At 39.6% G+C, this 20,109-nt stretch overlaps 1 protein-coding gene across 4 annotated transcripts in view; it reads right to left on the bottom strand.

The window, feature by feature from the left end:
* Positions 1-20,109, bottom strand: part of LOC120531758 (protein TANC1-like) — a 539,293-nt gene that overhangs the window by 150,288 nt on the left and 368,896 nt on the right. For all 4 annotated transcript variants that reach the window (XM_039757454.1, XM_039757458.1, XM_039757456.1 and 1 more), the window contains exon 9: positions 12,007-12,132. In XM_039757454.1, the coding sequence (XP_039613388.1) occupies positions 12,007-12,132 (126 nt within the window). The remainder of the gene's footprint in view (positions 1-12,006; positions 12,133-20,109) is intronic.

Genomic DNA, 20,109 nt, shown 5'->3' with positions numbered 1-20,109 from the left:
AAAAAACAGTAACAAATACCTAGCATAGTGCTGTTGATAATATACTACTGCATATTCTTTACTTTCTTTCAACAAAGCTAGCATTAACAGAGCTGGCAATGAGCAAACTTGCATATTCTTGATCATTTTCAGAAATCTGTGCAGTTAGTGCTGATGCTCTTCTAGCCCTCTCACCAATCTTGCAATTATGATACGGTCTTTAAGTTCAAATAATACAATCCACTATTTCCAACTGCTAGATGACAAAGATTTGATCAACTTCATTTATACACAAACAACCATTTTCAAAGAGACAGGCCGGATTCCTCTACAAAACATTTAAAACAGTGAGACAAATCATTTAATATGTTTTGCATACAAAAACTGTAAACTACAATTAATTAATCAGTCAATCAATTCATTCTAGGTAGCAAACACGGGCAATATGGCATAGTAAGGCAGGCAGTGTCTGTTCAAATCCTGCTATTGACAATGTGTGACCATGAGCAAGTCTCTTCACCTGCATGTGCTCCAACTGGAAAAATAAAAATGGAACCAATTTTATTTCAAACCATTACTGTTTATTGTCCAAACTTGGTGCACACACAGTTTATATTAGCTAGAATTAATGTAGTTTAGTTCTGTTTCCCCACCACCTATTAAGGGGATTGCTTTGAAAATCAAAATTGTCTCTCTTCTTGTCTCCCTACTAGATTTGGAATGAAAGACAATAAAAACTTGGCCTACTCCAATCTCATTTTAACCCTGGTTTATCCTTACTAGTGATGACCAAACCCTCTTTCGTTCACTTTGCCATGAGTACGGGGAAATCATGGAAATGTTCAGGAACTTCACAGAACTCTGCAAAATACACTGAAGTTAATGGAGTAGGAGGAGCTGAACTAGCTTTGATTAGGTTATAATAGTGTAAAGGTGTTTTAATTGTCCCTGAGGTTTATGGAAAACATCTGCCAACTATGCTTGACTGATTATTGTGGCCAGAAATGTGATCTGAGCTATGAGGAAACATTGCTAACCACTGCACCACCATGCCTCAAATACCAAAAGACGTAGATGGAACAATAACCACAAACAAAATACAAGAATGACCACAAACTCCCAATACGCAATACATCATTGTGCTTACAGAGTTCCAGAATTGGAGCACACATTAGTTATGCGACAAATATCTCCAGTAATACATTTTTCATTATTATTATTAAATTACAGGGTCATATATAATCATAATGTACCCCTTAAATGAAAATACTGCAGGTTTTTTTTATTTTTATTTCCTTTGCAGGGTGGAAGGCTGAAATACTAATTGAGTGACATTATGCATACCAGAAGCAGCTTAGCAATGATCTTACAGTACACATGCATGAAAGTTCTGTGTATTGCTGCTATAGCTCTTTGAAGTCACATTGGCCTTGCAAAGCATTGTGGTACAAAATTCTGATCTAAGCCAGCCACAGAGCCAATTTACAGGAAAATATTCATTGAACAAGGTCACAGGCGAATAATATTTGCTGTGAAAAACACTTTAGAGAATTTTGCAGATCATCACCAATCTTTACTATTTAAATGGATCTGATATATTAATATTAATATTATGAAAATATTATATCTGACTTCATAGAGTTGGAGCATGGAAGCAGGTTTTTACCTACTGCTGTAATGAATGTCAACCTTTTGAATGATAAACAAATGATTACAGTTTTTATATTTTAGAGTTCCTTTTTCAAAATAAAAAACAGCTTTTAACATATTTTAAAATTGTTAATGACATTTTGACACTTGACACTCTTAGATATTTACAAAGTTTCAACAGCCAAGCTCTGCAACCAGTAATGTCTCAGAATGACAGTACTGGAACAGAATATAGTGAATATGGCCTGCTCTATCTGAGTTAGCAATTCTTAACATTTATCCACAACTGTCAATGAAGAGCACGTCACTAAGCCAGCAGCAAGCCACTACTGCTATTCCTGACCAATAAGATTGTGCATCTTGTCTCAATTTATCTTTGTATGAAGTGTTGCACAATAGCATGAAATTAATAGTGCTCTCCTTAATTTCTTGAAATCTTTAAGAGTATAATTTTTGTAAAAAATGTGTGTGCCACTATGCATTTTATTCAGACTAATGCAAAAATGAAAACAGTAATCGGAAACTGGATTCAGAGATACTTCACCTTCACTATCCTGGTGTATTACCACTGTAATCTTCACCAGGATAGATAATCCAGATCACTTTATTCCCAGCAACTTTTTTGATTGCATTCTGAGTAATTTCCAGATGACCCGATCTCAGTGGATGTAATTAATTCAGCATGTCATAGACGTGACCCTGAATCTTTTCCCACTGGGTTATGCATGGTACATTCCTAAACCACGTCAACTGGTTCCTCTTGATCTGGAGAAGAGGCTGTACACTACGGTCCTCCTGCATTGCCGTACTTCTAGTACTAGTGATTTTACTCTTTCTGTCACTACCTAGCACTCATGACCATAATTAAGAATGGGGATGCATGACAGTAAAGTGAAAGCTTCGTCCAAGGACAAGCTCCTGCCTCACCATCATGGTCTGGTGCAACCTTCATAAATCTGCTGCCTCTGTTTCAATTCTTTCGACAATCTTAACTGTCACTTTCACACAAACCGGTGAACCAAACCCCAAGGTAACTGAACCATGCCACTATGCTAATGAGATCCTAATTGTCATCCAGACTGCAACACATTTGACTGTAAAGTATCCTAGTGCAAGATAGAGAATCAAGTCAAAATATCATCCACAAGCAACAGAGATTCAACTTTAAACTTCTCAAGCAGGATACACACCTTTATATTCCATCTTTAAAAATCATAAAAATGAGAAGAGACAAAACACACCATTGGCAAGGTCCATTTTAAGCAGATTCATCTTAATGCCAAACATGCAAACACAACTTTCATTCCACAAATACAGCGGCAACCTTGGAACTTCACACTTTTGTAGCATCTTCCACAAAACACTACAGAGTATGCCATCATAATACTTTTACAAGTAAACAAAGTACAAATAGTTGGGAATGGCAAAGTCTAAGGGCTCCACAAATACATGTGCAAAGACAAAGAGTGTCTGCATTTTTCACTATTAAGATGTAATCCACCAGGCTCCTCCTGGATATAAGGTTCAGCTATTGAACAGAAATTCCACCCAATTACCCAAGTAAAGGGTTTGATTCCACAGTAACTTGAACATTCAAATTAGTCCCAATTTTTTAAAAGATGTGTGAATCTTAGTGTACCAATCTCAAGGCACCGCTCCAAACAATTTTAATTAACGTTAGGAAAGATTAACATATGGAAAAAAGAAACAGGCATTGGCATGTGGAAAAAACATTTCTTAGCATCTACCAGCAAAAGATGAAGCATTTCCATATCTGCATCCACCATCCAAAATGGATGTTAACTAAAAGCAGGCCATTAAATGTGTGTATCCAGTGTATGATACAGCTTGTTTTACAATATGCCAATTCTGTTAATGTACATGGATATTAATGGAAAAAAACAATCACTTTCAATTTAATGAAGTTTAACAGTAAGATACTGCCTGAGGCATACCTCTCTTCTAGTCAGTCATCTCTCTTTCTTTATTACCGATTAACTGCTTTTTCCTGGCAGAAAGCTAAAAAGCCTTTTATGGGCAACTTGAAAGCTACATCATCAAAAAAGTGATCATTTTCATTTTTCTTGAAATTCCAAAGGATAGCTAGTATATAAAGTAAAAGCATTTTGAAGCTTCTTTTACTATTTTTTTTCTTGGAGTGACTATATTTTCTCACTATCTTTTTAGGTGCAATCAGTCTTAATATGAAATGCACCTATGGTGCTCTCAATGTCATGCCTGTCAGTTCCCATGAAGCAACTCAGTTCCTTGTGGACCGAATTTGCTAAAATTTGGTACATTTATTCCTTAGCAAAATCAGCTGAAAAGGTTCATTTTTCATTGAGAAAGCTCACACAGAGCACGCTATACACAATTTCTGAAACACTTCCATTAAGGAGCATTAGCAAATTTTCAAAATGGCCTATCTTAAAACAGAGAAACACAACATCGTTTTTGGATTAGCTTACTGTTGCAAATTTCCCTTGAGAGAATTTAATTCAACTTTTATTTTTGTATATCTTTCTCTTTTGCTTGCATGATAGCCATACATAATGGCAGAACAGATCCCACATGCACGTTACTGAAATGCCAGCTGAGCTGCACGTGTGCCAGGGAAAGTCCAGTCACCTAAGCCGCTGTCACAGTTGTACCAGGTAAGTTAATTAAGCTCATAACTGTAAAATTAAAACCTGAAAGCAAGGAAAGCAAAAAGTCACATAACTCATCTACCAATTAATCAAAGAGGAAAGGTACTATGCTAGTCATTACTCACACAGCGAATAAGCATGTATACAGTATTTATATCAAACTAAAACAACCTTGTGAATGCATTATTTACAGATTACAGTATAAATGACTTAATATTTCTCTGACACTAAATTTTATGTCCTGGTATTATCTGTCAAGTTCTGTTGCAAATAACAATTTTAGCTGGAAGCTTAAATACAAAGTTTAAGTGTCCATCTGGAAGTTCTTTCAAAAATTTTATGTGTAAGAAATATTGTATGAACTAAAATAAGCCATAGGCCCCATACAACCAACAGCTAATTGCAGCAGAAAAATGCAATTTTTTTTATCAGTTGAGGAATTAAGTGTCTATCAATAGGCTAACGCAAGCCTATTTGTTTTTTTTAACTACATGAGTTCCAAGGCCACAAGACCGCCTAGCCCCCTCTAGGCATTCTACCAACATAAATAACCTCATTCAGTCCTCATTGTATTCAGGGTTCACACGATTAAAAACAATTGAACAGTAAGTCTCTTAATGTACAATACCTGAAGGGTATAATATGCGTACATTTTTTTAATTTAATCATTATGCATTTTTAAAATGGTGTTATTAATGCACTTCTATGGCACATTTTCGCTTATAGAAATAGAATTTTCATTCATTACTGTCCTAGTCCCAAGTCATTCTTTGGTATCTGGAAGTTGTTAAGCTCCAATCACACCAGATGGCCAAAGCAGTCTAACAATAATTGCTGGCAAAACGATCTAATAAATGGATTACAATTAACAAATGTGGAGCACACAAGTATACTCTGAATTGCAGCAAGCTGAGCCAACTGAACAGAACTTTCAACCAATACATAAGTATAAAGAAATCTCATTCTTGAAAGGTGTAATACTTTCAAACACTATCTTGTAAATTTTTTCATCTTAGTTTTAACTCAATATGTAACTGTTCATAATGTTTCAGTAATAAGAAAACACCAACTACAACTTCTCCTATCTGTGTAAACATGTAGAAATTTTACAGAGCCAATAGTAAGGACTAAACCAGAAAAAGTATTATTTAAAAGTAGAACTTTTTTGCAGTACATGAATTTAAGAGCAGTGAGCAGATGAAGGCAATTGGAATTCTTGAAAAATAAATAAACTGTTGTGATAAACTGGTCGAACACTGGTGCTGTGGTTGTGGTGCCTTGCCAGCAGAACCCTGTTTAATGGGCAGGTGTTTAAAACTCAACTTTACAAACAAAAATTGCAGCTAAGTTAAGAATTTAGAATACGTGTCAAGCAAAATGTGAACCGACCCCAGGACAGTGTAACACTATTGGCCCTGTCCAGATGACGATAACTCAATCCATATATGAAGGAAAGGAAAACAAACAGTACACTAATAAGTGCTCACTAATCTGCCTTACAAGCTGCTATGTATATGAACCACAGTGCTTAGTGTGTATGTCTGTGATGCCTCGTTGAGTTTCTATTGAATCATTCTATCTTTTCTGGCTGTATTTGCTTTCATAGTGAAACAGTATTAATTATAACATCAACAATAAAATATAACAGTTAAATAACATATATAATGTCACACACATGTGCTTGGGATCCATTGCACAGCTGTGGTAAGTTGACAAATACCACCCTGGAGTGAAAGGGGGGTGCTATCGCTGATTTTTTTTCCACAGCCCTCACCAGTCACCAGGAGAGGAGGCCTAACCCTGCCCTGAGGGGCAGTGGCAGCCCCATCCTTCCAGTACCCAGGCCTATAAAGGTTGAGGGCCAAGACTTTTTGAGCTTAGAACATGCAATGGTCTGGATATAATCACGGGTCGCAAGCAATCCAGCACTCAGGTGCTTGAAGGAGAAGTGGACAAAGCTAACGTCCTGAACCAATTTTTTGATAGATTTTCTCTCCTACTGCCACTTTCTTTCAATGACCAGTCTCCTCACACCATCCCTACTACATCAACAACTCCTACCATGTCAACTGGAATGGTTAGTGACAAGTCCACCTCTGACCATCAGTGTGGACTGTCCATAAATGAACATCAAGTAAGGAGACAACTGAGGAAGATACACACAGGAAAAGCTGCTGGACCTGTTCAACCTGTAACTGTTGACAGTCATGAACCGAGATGAGTGGGGCAAATGAGGACACACACATTCAGCAAGGGGTTGGTGCAAAAGTGTTCAGTATATTTATTTAAAATTCAAGCAGAAGTGCAAACAGTGCAGTAAACTTCCTTCAATGAATAAATAAATGAATAAATAAAATAACATAATACAATAAAAACAGTGATATCCGTGAGTTAAAATCCAGTGATAAAATATAAAATAAAACAAACAGTCATCAGGTTCTTAATGTTACTCCTCCATTCCGATACAAGCCCAGCACAACTCCCTCACCCATAGCCCAGGTCTTGAGCTGGCAGTGACTCCACCAGCCATGATCCTCTTCACCAACCCCTGTCTTGGGTACATTCATCAGCATCTGCCAGACTGCTGGGGATCAGCTTTCATCCCATCTTCCTTCTCACCCCTGGCATCCCTCAGATCCCTGTGGAGGACTCCAACACCATCATACCAACTCCACTGTAACTTCAGTGGGGACCATCTGCCCCTAAAGTGCTGATCCTTCACCCTTCCATCGGGCTATCAACCGCATTGCCTCTTACTCACTCACTGGTTGGCTCATTCTGCTTAACCACGGAATACTGCTCTCTCGTGGCTCTCTTTCTTTGTCTGTTGGCTTTTCTCTGATGTTTCTTGTTCTCTGTTGATTTTTCTGCCATGCAGTCTCATTTTATCCTGCCTGATTAGGTGAAGGTGCCGTCCTCCACTCACTCTGAGGTGTGAATGAGGCACCTGACTAACCTACTTGCATTTGCATGTGAATGCACGATCACCCAAGCACTGTAATCAACCCCAGAGTGGAGCATGCTCAAGCACTCCCGCACCCATTTGGCGCTTACAGGCTCCGGGATTAGATTACTTATTTAAAAATCACATTTCGTCACAGACCTCTTACCACAGACCAGGTGGAGTCAGTCATCAAGCCTTTAAGGCCTGTGCTGACCAACCTCTGTCACCTCTTCTGGCTGTCTGTTCCTGTTCCAACGAAGGCAGGCACCTCTACATCTAATGACTACAGATCACTTCTGTCTCACAAACATGACCTTTAAGAGACTGGTCCTGGACTATATGAGTCATCCTGTGGTAGGGTCAACCTGGACCCACTGCAGTTTGCCTCAAGGACAAAGATTAGAGTTGGAGATACAATTATCTTTCTGCTACACAAGGCTTATTCTCACTAGGACAAAGCTGGCACACTGTGAGGATTCTGTTTCTTGATTTCTCCAGTGCCTTCAATACCATCCACTCATCTCTGTTAAGGGGTATACTCAAAGATATGCAGGTGAATGAACCTATGGTGTCATGGGAAATGGACTATCTGTAAGGCATCTGTCAAGCAGATCACAGTTTGTGAGACTCGAGGAATGTGTTTCTTATACAGATGTGAAAAACACTGGAGCATCACAATGAACAGTCCTTTCACTATAAATATAACACCAGGTCATGTCACTTGTTGAAATTCTTAAATGATTCTGCACTTTTAGGGCGTATTCATGAAGAGGATGAGACAGAGGAGAGGAGTCAGGTGAAGAAATTTGTTTCTTGGTGCAAAGACAATTGTCTGTATCTTAATGTCAGCAAATCCAAAGAACTGGTAATTGACTTTTGCCACACCAGCCTCTATGTCTGGTTACTGTTTAAGGAGTGGATGTAGAGGTGGTCAACTACAACAAGTCCTTGGGGGTCCACAGGTTGGACTGGTCTCAGAACACAGAAAAACTATATAAGGAAGGGAAGAGCAGGTTCTTTTTCCTTAAGAGACTATGTTCCTTTAATGTGAGAAGTGACATCCTTCACATTCTCTGTGATGGCCAATGTTATTTTCTACACTGTGGTGTGCTGGGCTGGTAACATCATTTCAAAAGAGAATCACCGAATCAACAAGCTAATCAAAAGGGCAGGCTCGGTTATAGAGCACACTGTGGACCCACTGCAGGTCGTAGCAAAGGAGAGAATTAAAACAAAACTGAGTGCCATTATAGACAATGCTGCCCATCCTTTCTCTAACACACTAAGTTTGAAGATTTTCAGCCCAAGAATCATTCAGCAGACGTGTGTCAAGAAACACTATGGGGGCTCCTTTATACCAACAGCAGTAATGCCTTACTGTAACTGTGACAGCCAAGTCTTCTTTCTTTTTAATTTTCCTGATTTATAGTCATTCTGGTGTGTGTTCAAACTAAAGTGTGTATATTTATCAATTTATCTCTCTATCTGTTTATATATTTACTTATTTAAAAAGCTTCTGTAAAAAAAAAACAAATTTCCCTGGGTACAAATAAAGTTTTATCTATCTAAATCATATGCATCTTTAGGAACAATCATATATTTTCAATATGAGCGTTATTCTATTCAGAACTGTTATGAAGTGTAAGGCTGGTGACTCAATCTTAAAGTGAGTTTTCTGTGACCATCCAGGATACTAATTTGCTGGACTTAAACATGTTCTTCCTTATATCCAGTTGTGAAAGATGTAAATATAAGGAACCACTGAAATTAATAATCTATAGCATGAAGTGACTAATTTTATAACTTTGCCCAATAAAAAGCCAACAAACATGAAAAAGAGCAGCAAACAATAAAAAAATTGAATGTACTAATAGTAATATAGCCATGTGTACGGAAAGACACATGTCCAATCATCAAGCAATATGAACTTTGCCACTCTCAGGGTGTTATGATAAACAAAAATGTAGCAAAATGCAGACTTTATTTTAATTAATAGTAGTGTGTAGTATCTTCAATAAAGACGTAGAGTTATCCAACCTCAGCTTTGGAAAAAATGCATTTCTCAGGAAACTGTTTCAATTTGAAAACAAAGAACATACATACTTTCTGAGAGTTTAATATGTGCTCTTAAAGCAGATAAGTAGGTACCAAGACATGATGAACCTGTGCGAACTTGTCAAAAGAATGGACAAGTATAAAGGTTTAAATGGCACAGAATGAGGTATGGAAGTGTGCATCAGATGTCTGACTCAGGATCAAAATGTCTGCTGCGGTTTTCAGGCCCAACAAAGGTATGGTGCATTGAAAATAGACCATCACTAACAAAATATCTGCCAAATGTCAGGATATGTTGGCAGATGCATACTGTTCATAACAAAGGCCACATTAATCATTGAGCTACAACGAATAAAGAAATAGCCAAGTATAAATGTGCTTCAGAACACAGACCTTGAGATAGGAATACGGAAGTTGACAGCTCAGCCAAATTCCGATCTTGTCCATATAAAACAAGGTGGTTATGATGGGAGTAAGTGAGGCTATACACCAGAGGACTGGAAAACGTTTTAATAAATCCTGAGTTCTGCTGTTTAACAATGATGAAAGGACCAGGATATGTTAAAAACTTAATGAGTCCTCTGTGATGGATGTCAAAAATGCATGCAGGTGATGGTGTTGTACGGTGGGGGTGTGTGTTTTTGTGACACACATTAGACCCTTTGCTCCAAGTAGAGCAATGCTTGAATGTCACACTATATCTGAACATTTTGCTGAAAAGGTACAGTACATCCCTTTAAGGCAAAAGTGCATCCATGTGTGAATTTACCTTATCAGTTTATGGTAAATACCACAAAGCTAGGAAATCCCTAAAAACGGTTATACAAACATGACAGTGAATTCAGTTTAACACAGAGGAATGAGCTATTTGAAAAATCATGTTAGCATCCTATTAAACTGAATAAACATTGTCTAGAGTGACAGACTATTTGTGCTTTTGACTGTAGGCCTTTAGATGCTACTCTACATTAAACGGAGCACTCACACCAAACCACAGTTACAGTACATAGTTTATAATAATTGCAATACTGACAAGAGAGTGCAACATTAATTTGGAAAGTCAGGGGCACAGTGCTCAAGCATCATGCATTTCCTTCTTGTCTGATTTTTTGAAAACTGAGAGGAAGATAATGAGGATGGGACAAATTTCCGCTTGGATATTTTGAAGAGAACATGTTCATGACTTTATTTGTTTTACCCCAAATAGGAACCCAAGATTCAGAAAAGAAATAAAGGTTGAGAGCCATGGCTATATTTTTTCCTCATCTCCATCCATATTTAAGAATTGAGGAAGGAAAATTGCCAGACTTTGTATTATTTGCAGTGATCTACATTAAGATTCTTAAAAACCAGTGAAGCTACAGTGCCTATAGAAACTATCCACCACCTTGGAAAGTTTCACTTTTTATTATTATACAATTCATTAAAGTGGATTTAATTTGGTTTTAAATGAATACACCACAGAGAGATTATATTTTATATGTTACTTGCACCATGTAGTTTGCAATGGTGGCTGAACTAAACACAGGATTCTTGACCAATAAATGACAGGGACAGGTGGATCTTCAATTGAAAAGCACAGTGTTATGGGAACGTGCCTGTCCTTCTTATATTACATGGTGAGTTTTCCAGAATTGGGCATTAATAATGTTTTAGCAAAATTGCATGCATTTTGCACATTTGGAGCATACAAATTAGTAACTGACATGAATTATGTGACATGAGTTACCTGACTATTTTTTCCATAGATATTTTTCAAATTGCTTGCCACTGTCCAGAGTTGGATACTGTTGGGCTTGATCTGTTTGAATCTTTGTTATCTATTTTCTCCATAAAAACATGAGATAAAAATTTTTTTTCCCCGACCACCACAACATACAACATGAGGCATATCATATTTGTATGGAGTATTCCTTTAATCACACTGATCAGCAGAAAAAGACTCTTTAATGTCAAAGTGAAAAAAACATCTCTCCAAAGTGGTCTAAATTAATTACAGTATAAAATAATAAGATAACTGTTAGACACTTCCCTGCGTGCTTAGGTTTTTCTCCCACATCTCCAAAGAGGCATGTATTAGGATAACAGGTGATTGCAAATTGGCCCTGTGTGAATGTGAGATTCAGACGTGTGAATGTGAGAAACAAACTCAGGTGATTCAGACATGTTGAATGAATGGCAGAGGGTGACTGGGTGAAGAGGAGAACCATGACAGAAATGGAGAGGATGAACCCAGAGGGAAACTGAAGGTAGTATCAGATGACCAGAAAAAAATTGGCTTCCATCCGAAAAGATGTTCAGGATTAAGATTTTGTGCTAGGTTAACGCCAGATTTGCCACTTGTAGGTTGGGTGAAATGGATCAACTAGGACCAAGAACGTTATTTTAGAATTAAATATACGGATGACTTTCCTAGTTACTGCTTTATAAAAACGTGATAACGTGCACTCAGAATACTAAGGGCAATGCTTATGTACAAAGAGTTAAAATTCTTTTAATGTGTTTTATGTAAACACACTGAGACAAATGAGCAAACGCATCCGACCGATTTGAACACAGCTCGGCGACTCAAATTGCTGAAAATACTAAGAAGGGCCAGCAATCACTGTGGCGTTTATCGATTCCGATCCCGTCCTCCTTCCTCTTGACAAAGCTGCTGGCAGACAGCCTGAGGAGCTGAGCAAAGAAAGCTAGAAAACAAACACAGACGCAAACCAGTGCCCACCGTACCTTTAATATCCTGCTGTACCCTGCCGCCCGCCGTGTTGTGCCAGGGCAGCCGAATGGAGGTGCGCAGAGGTGTGTTTCGCTGCTCATCAAGATAGCTGAGGTCTTCTAGTTTTGTTGAACTTGTTGCTGTAGGGAAAAAAGGAGAAAAAATTAACACTACGTGGAAAAACACAGTACCCGGTGTAGCAGCTTTTGACAACCTGAAGGTGGTCTTGCCGAATCTCTTGAGCTCAAACCCATAGGTTCAAGCGGCACCACGAAGCGGGAGACCCTGCGCTTTGACAGACAGCACTCTGTGTGTGTGCCGCCGGCAAACGAAGGCTCACTCGGGCTGCTGCTTGCAAGCAACGAAAAAGTAAGTGAAGTCGCGTTGACATTTAAACTAAAAATGAACGCCGAAACAAAAACGTTAATTGTCAGTGGCGCACCTCACCCTGCACGGGCTGCTGCCACCGGCTTCTCCAGACACCGAAGGCGCTGCGTTCGTCGCCGACCCAAGCAGCGATCGACAGCTGGAAACGCAGCCCAGCTGGTGACAACCTGTTTGCGCTGATCTCCTCCTCAGACATAAAAAAAAGAATAAAAACACAAAATACACAAACGGAGTTGTTACTTACAGACTAGAAGGAAGAACACCAAAGAAAGACTGCAGAAGCCAGCTGCAGGCAAGACATTTTAACAAGCCTCCTTCTTCCGCGAAAGAAAGAGGACAGAAAGTCGACTCGCTACACAATCCCTCAACGAATCGCCTGCTCCAGCGCTTCGATCCATGCCTATTGACAATATTCAACTTGTAATTAGACTTGGCAGTTATTGTGTACAGATGTCACCCGGTTTGCACTATTAGCATGCGGCCCCATTAATTGCACAGCGTTTGTTTCGGGTTTCGTGGCACACACAGTCTGCGAGCGGGGCAGTCCAGCCAGAATAGGCAAACATTAGAGGCGAAATAAGGATAATAAAAATACAATAAAGCCAAGAAAAAAAGCCCTGCATCAACAGTAACCAAGCATGGCAAATCGTACTGTAGTTTGCAAGGGGCTGCCTGAGAGGAATTAATCAATGGCTTTTCAGTATAGTAACACCCTCCTTTAGAGAGAGAGAGAGAAGAGAAAGAGAGAGGGAGAGAGAGAAGGCGCGCGCGCGAAAGAGAGAGGAATAAAGTGGGAAATTCATGCAACGAGCTCAACCATGCACTGCACATCACTCAAGCACCCTGCTGACAATGGGAGCTGCCTTCTTTGAGATTACTTGGGCTTGGGCGAAGTTTCTTGTTAACAGAAACCATTCTGCCTTTCACTAAGGAATGGGGGTGTACAACAATATACTGCTTTCAGGTTTATACTGTGTGAGTATATATATATATATATATATATATATATATATATATATATATATATATATATATATATATATATATATATATATATATTATTTCGTTGGTTTATACTATATATAATATTGTTGTAGCCAGCATCTGCAATATATTTATATTTATACACACAAATGCATTTATCTACACATATACCATTATCATATCTGCTTAATCCAATTCATTGTTGTTGCATTAGGGGAGTTGGAGCTTATCCTAGCAGCACTGGGCAGAAAGCAGGAAAACAGCTTCTTATTAGACTACCAGACTGGACAAGGCAACAATCCACAAGTCCTTGTTGATGATTGGAGGTATACCCTCCCACACACACTGAGAGAACATGCAAACTCCACACAGACAAAGATCATACACAGTACTTCAGCCTTGGATGTTTTATCCGTGAAGCAAAACCGCAAAGTTTATATGTTTATACCAGTAACGGCTCACTGCACATTAACTGAGCATTCATAGTTTTCATACTCTGTACGTTTAGCATTTGTTTGCTCAAAGGTGATGTACTTGATGCCTCCTGAGCAGCTCTTCTTTTCTCCACCCTAGCGGCCCACTTCTTCTCTTCTTTCTTCGGCATCTTTTCACGTTAAAACCGATTAAGTCAGTGTTTATGTTGCAATTACTTTTTCTTTAATTTTTCACTGAAGCTGGCACCTAAGTCTTCAATTTGCCTCAAGAATGATTTAAGATATGAAGAGGTAGGGGAAGTGACGGCAGAGGTGGTAGGGATGAGAACGTTGCCCATTCGCATGCGCCATAAGGCCGCCCTGCTGGCTGATGCCGAGAGTTGATTCTATAATAAAATAAAAATAAAAAGAGGAATAACCTTGGAGGTCAATCATGACCCTGAAAGCGGATAGTAGACGTCACATAGTATATGCACACCAAATTTTAGGTCAATAGGTCAAACGGTTTGCGAGCCACAGGTGATTTAAAGTCCTGGACAGACAAACGAACAGCCACAGTGGCGTATTATATATAACTAGCTGTGTAAGCCCGTGCTGTAAAAAACCTGAAATGTAGAGATGTCAGGTAATTGAAAGGAACTACTCTGAGTGTCTCTCTCCTAGGAGGATTCGCTTGTGCATTAGTGTCAGGAGGAAAAGTAAAAGGGATACTGTTTTGCAGATGATAGTGGCTAAGCGACTTTGTCTTTCTTCTGAGGTTTTGCTGACGTGCTGCCCTCGCTTGTGTTATTAGTGGCTAAGCAAGTTTTCTGTTTCCTTGCAGGTGGAGCCCTTACCCCAACTCCACCTCTCAGTTCTGGGCCGGGGAGACACACACACTTCCACGCGAAGATGTTTATATATAAGAAGAAAGTATAAACCAATCAGCTACAACATTAAAACCACTGACAGATGACATGAATAACATTGGTTATCTTGTCGCACTGTCAACTGTTAAGAAGGTGGGACAAATAAGGAGGCAAGTGAACAGTCAGTTCTTAAAGTTGATGTGTTAGATGCAGGAAAAATGGGCATGCATAAGGATCTGTGCGACTTTAACCAAATTGTGATGTCTAGAGCACCTTCAAGACAATGGGTTTTGTGGAGTGTTCTAGGTAAGCAGTGGTCCAAGGAATGGCAACCGGTGAACTGGTGACAGGGTCATGGGGTCCCAAGACTCAATAAAGTGCATGCTGAGTGAAGGCTAGCCCAGCTGGTTTGATCACACAGAAAAGCGACTGTAGCATAAATTGCTGAAAAACTTAATGCCGGCCATGAGAGAAAGATGTCAGAACACATAGTGCATTGCAGTTTTCTGTGTATGGGGCTATGTAGCTGCAGATCAGTCACAGTACCCGTGTTGGCCCCTGTCCACTGCTGAAAGTGCCTATATTAGAACAATCTAGACGAGAACTGGCCATTCAGCCCAACAAAGCTTGTTAGTAGTACTATTCACTTAATTCTTCTAAAATAACATCAAGTCCAGTTTTGAAAGTCCCTAAAGTCTTACTGTCCACCACACTACTTGGTAACTCATTCCATAATGTGCATTTGAGCATCAGAAATGGACCGTGGAGCATGGTAAGACGATGGTCTGGTCTGATGAATTACATTTTCTTTTAAATCATGTGGATGGCCAACTGCATTCATATCATTTACCTAGAGAAGAGATGGCAACAGGATGCATTATGGGAGGAAGGCAAGCCAGTGGAGGCAGTGTAATGCTCTGGTAAATGTTTCGGTGGGAAAATTCGGTGGGTCCTAGAATTCATGTGGATGTTACTTGGATAAAAAAACACCTACCTGAAGATGATTACAGACCACATAAACCCCTTTGTGGCAATAGTATTCCCTAATGGCAGTGGTTTCTTTCAGCAGGATAATGTGGCCTGCTGCACTCCAGAAATTGTTCAGGAATGGTGTGAGAAACATGACAAAGACTTCCAGATATTGACTCTGCCTCCACATGCCTCAGATCCCAATGTGATTGCACATCTGTGGGGTGTTCTGGAAAAACAAGACTGATTCATGGAGGGCCAACCTTGTAGCTTATAGGACTTAAAGAAACTGCTGCTAACATCTTGATGTAAGACACCACAGGACACCTTCTGAGGTCTTGTTGACTCTTTGTCTTGATGGGTCAGAGCAGTTTTGGTGGCGTGAGGGGGACTTGCACAATATAAGGCAGGTGGTTTTAATGTTGTGGCTAACACCTGTGTTTGTGTGTATATACATACACATGGAGACTTTCAAGTCCAATTATATAATTTTGAATCACAATGCATGTAATTTGGCTTTTTTGACACCGATCAGTGAAAAAAACTATTTAATAGCAAAGTAAAACCATCTCTGCAAAGTGGTCTAAATTAATTACAGATATAAAACAAAAATGAATTCATCTCATTAAGTATTTACCTCCTTCAAGTCAGTATTTAGTAGACACACCTTGGGCAGCCATGACAGCCTGGAGTCTGTGTGCTCAGGTCTCGATTTCTCTGTTAGCTTTGCATGTTGCCACACTGACAATTCTCCCCAGGTCTTTACAAAACTGCTCAAGCTCTGTGAGGCTGCATGGCAATTGTGAGTGAACAGCATTTTCCCAAGTCCAGTCACAGATTCTCAGCTGGACTGAGTTCTGTATGCTGACTTGGCCATTCCAGGAAATTCACACTGTTGTTTTTAAGCCATTCCTGTGTAGCTTTTGCTTTACACTTAAGGTTGTTATCCGGCTGGAACACAGATCTTATCTCAAGGCACAGATTCCTTGCAGACTGCATCAGGTTTTCCTCCAGGATTTTCCTGTATTTCACTCATTATATCCTCTACCCTCACAAGTCTTCCAAGGCCTAATACAGAGAAGCATCCCCACAACATGACCCTGCCACCATCATGCTTTAGAGTGGGGATGGTGTTGTTTTGATAATCAGCAGTGTTTGGCTTAAACCAAAATGGCATTAAGTCTGATTAAGCTAACTTCAGAGTCTTCTGTGTTCATTCTTGCAAGCTCTAGCCAAGATGTCACTTGCATTTTTTTAAACAGAGACTTTCTCTTTGCTACTTTCTTATAAAGTTGAGACTAGTGAAGCACCTGTGTTAACAGTTGTTGTCAACACAGTTCCTCCCAACACATCTTCTGTAGCTTGTAACTACTTCAGGGTTTTCATAGGTCTCTTGCTGCCCTTCCTCACAAGCATTCTTCACTCACCTTTTGTGGACAGCTTGCTCTGGTCAGATATACAGCTGTGCCAGACTCTTTCCATTTCTTAATGACTGGTTTAACTGAACTACAAGGAATTTTCACTGAACTGGACATGTATACTTTATGGTATATGGCCGGCCATTCATCCCGGCCAATACCCCCAGGCCGCCAGATGGAGCCCTCCCTGTAGCACAGAGGTACCCCGAATTCCAGCAGGGCATCATGGACATTGGAGTGTTTATTCACAGCCCTGCTGGATACAATGGGGGCCGCCAGTGGACGCTGCAGGGACAACCAAGGACTATTTGCCATACAGCCCGGATGTACGTCACAGTCACGTGAACAGAGGAAATGACGTACTTCCAAGTTGAAGAAAATGAGTTTTTTTTATCTGACCCAGAAGTGTTACCAGTCACATGGACAGAGAGAGAGAAACACTTCCGGGTCAAGGACTTTAAATGTCTTCATTTGTGGGTTAGCCCACTATATTGAGTCACCATAAGTTGGACCTTGCAGATATGATGCAGTTATACTGCAATCAATTGAAACCCTAGATAGTGAACTCAATTGAATTAATTCTGTGACTTCTAATTCCAACTGGCCGCTCCAGTGATGATTTAGATGTGTTACATTAAAGGGACTGAACAGTTATCAGATCAGTTATTTTGTGTTTTTAATTTATAATTCATTTAGACCACTTTGCAAAGCTTTCATATTCACTTTCACATAAAAGAATCTTTTTCTGTTAATTAGTGTCAAAAAAGACAAATTAAATCCACTTTCATTTAGTGTGAATGGGACAACTTCCATGAGGTGAATACTTTTTATTGGCACTATATATTGTATGTAGCCACCTGTATGTCCTCAACCAGAAATGATACCCAAGGCTTGTTCCACCACATCACCTACATTTAGATAAACACAAGTTAAGATATACCCACTTTATTTATATGCCAGTGATTAGTAAATTGTACTTTCTACTTGTTCTTGATGGTAAAGAGAGTACTCCCATGATGATTCTGCTCAAGAAGGATCACTGATTTATACATGCAGTACACATGCGTACGCATTAGGGGGTAGTTTAGTGCTCCATGACCCAAAAAGCATGAAAAATCAACACTACATCTAGGCAGAATGTTATGCAAGGGCGGGCTGTGCCCCTGAAAGCAATCTGTACACAAAATAAAAAGTACATTTTTCAAATAGTTAAAAAAAAAAGTATTGTAACTGAGATCAAGCTCCTCCTTAGCACATACTGTAGTTCAAAACCCAGCCCTTGCACTTATAGTCCCACTGAGGATCAGATATGCAAGTGTCCTGACCAGCTGCGCTAAAATAAAACTCTTTTAGCTCCAGCAGCTTCAATCACTGTGAACCGATTCAGAGGTGCCATCATCAGACCCTGATAGGTTCACACTCTGAATACATTTACACTCTGCCTCTACTTAAATTTGCTTTTAAAACAATACGTAGATGGAAGGCAGTCCTGTTTTTAACACTCCAGTAGCTGAGATCAAGTTTGTCCTTAATGCCCCCCACAACTTGTTCCCCACCTGCACATTGGATGCTGACTGTCACAAGTGCTCTGTTGGGGAGATGCCAAAAAAACACACCTCACTGAGTGAAAGAAAACCTTATGTAGACCCAGCACCACTATTAGCCCATGGAAAGAGGTGTCATTGCTATTTAGTGACAGGCTTACAAGTCGAACACTTGCTACAATATAAATTTTTCACATTAGAATCAGTCACACCAAATTCTACAGTGCAGGTGACTACTAGCATAATGGCTATTTTATTTCTTCATAAGCAGTGGGGAACAGATGAGAGAAGCCAGCCTGGAACCATGCTAGCATTTATGCAACATAATAAAACAATCTTCAGATTAGAAAAAAATAGCATGGAGATCAAGAAAGTGCCTCAAAGGTAGTCAATCAGCAGGAGGAAAAAGAATTGTCCTCTAGTGATCCCAACCCAGTCAAAGGGGTAATTAGTGTCAAGTGAATTGTTAAAAGTCAGGTCTGATTTCCTGCCAAATTGCCTTGAAATTTCAGCAGATCTGCGGCAAAGTTGTGCTGTTTTCAGAGTCATCCTTGTTACAATGCGTACCGTATCCTCAATAATTAGTCTAACATCGATGTCTTTTTAAATCTTACTAGTTAACTGGCATTGTCCCACCGCGGGAGCTATGCTTTCAGGAACCAAAAAGTTCCAGTACAATGTAGGCCCTGGACCACTTGGGGTCCCCAAGTACTCTTGTGTGCTGCGTTGCCACCGCACACCAAGAACTGAAACCTTTATGCAGGATATGTGATGAGTTGCTAAGTGAGGTGTGTTCAGAAGTTCACGGGGACATCCTCACCCTTATTGCTTCAGTGCTCTTTGGACTTCACAGGGTAGATTACTGCTTTAATGGAGTGCATTGCCTGGCACACTAGGGAGGCAGCTATGAAGAATGAAAGTGGCGTTAAGTGAGGTTCGATCGGAACTTCATGGGGGAGATGGTTGCTTCAAAGTGGTGCATGGCGCTGTGCACCAGGCAGTAAGCTATGTAGAGTAATGTGGTTCAAACGAAAAGTACATACCCTGGAGTAGGAGCTTTAAAAAAAGTACTGGGTAAACTACCTACCAGGAACTACAAAATGGCCTAAGTTCCTGAGGTGGGAATACTACAAAAATCCTGATTTTCTTACAAGTCCCTGGTTCCTGAAAATAGCTCCTGTGGTAGGGTAAGTGCCCAGTTTAGTTCAAAATGCAAAATCTTGAAACACCCTCCTAGCTCTTCTTCTTCTTCAGCAATCCATGCCAATAATGGGTCTTGTTTCATTTCATGGCTTGTTAGTGTTTTAACTCTGCCATGTCAGGTTATTCTTATATCGTAAATCTTTTCCTTTCTAAGGATGTCATCCAACTGATTTGAAGTATAAAACAGATGAGTAATTCTCAGTCCTTCACTTTCTTCTCTTCAGTTTCCTTTCAAATATTTTATTAAACGAGACAGTTTATGATGAATCCACACAGGTTTAAACAGAAAGAAGTCAGATGGAGAACTACCGGCTCGTTTGTCATTTTCAT

Source organism: Polypterus senegalus, chromosome 6, assembly GCF_016835505.1.
Source record: "Polypterus senegalus isolate Bchr_013 chromosome 6, ASM1683550v1, whole genome shotgun sequence".
Classification (NCBI taxonomy): domain Eukaryota; kingdom Metazoa; phylum Chordata; class Cladistia; order Polypteriformes; family Polypteridae; genus Polypterus; species Polypterus senegalus.
Note: the sequence above shows the minus strand (reverse complement) of the source record. Positions and strands in the feature narration are given on the sequence as shown.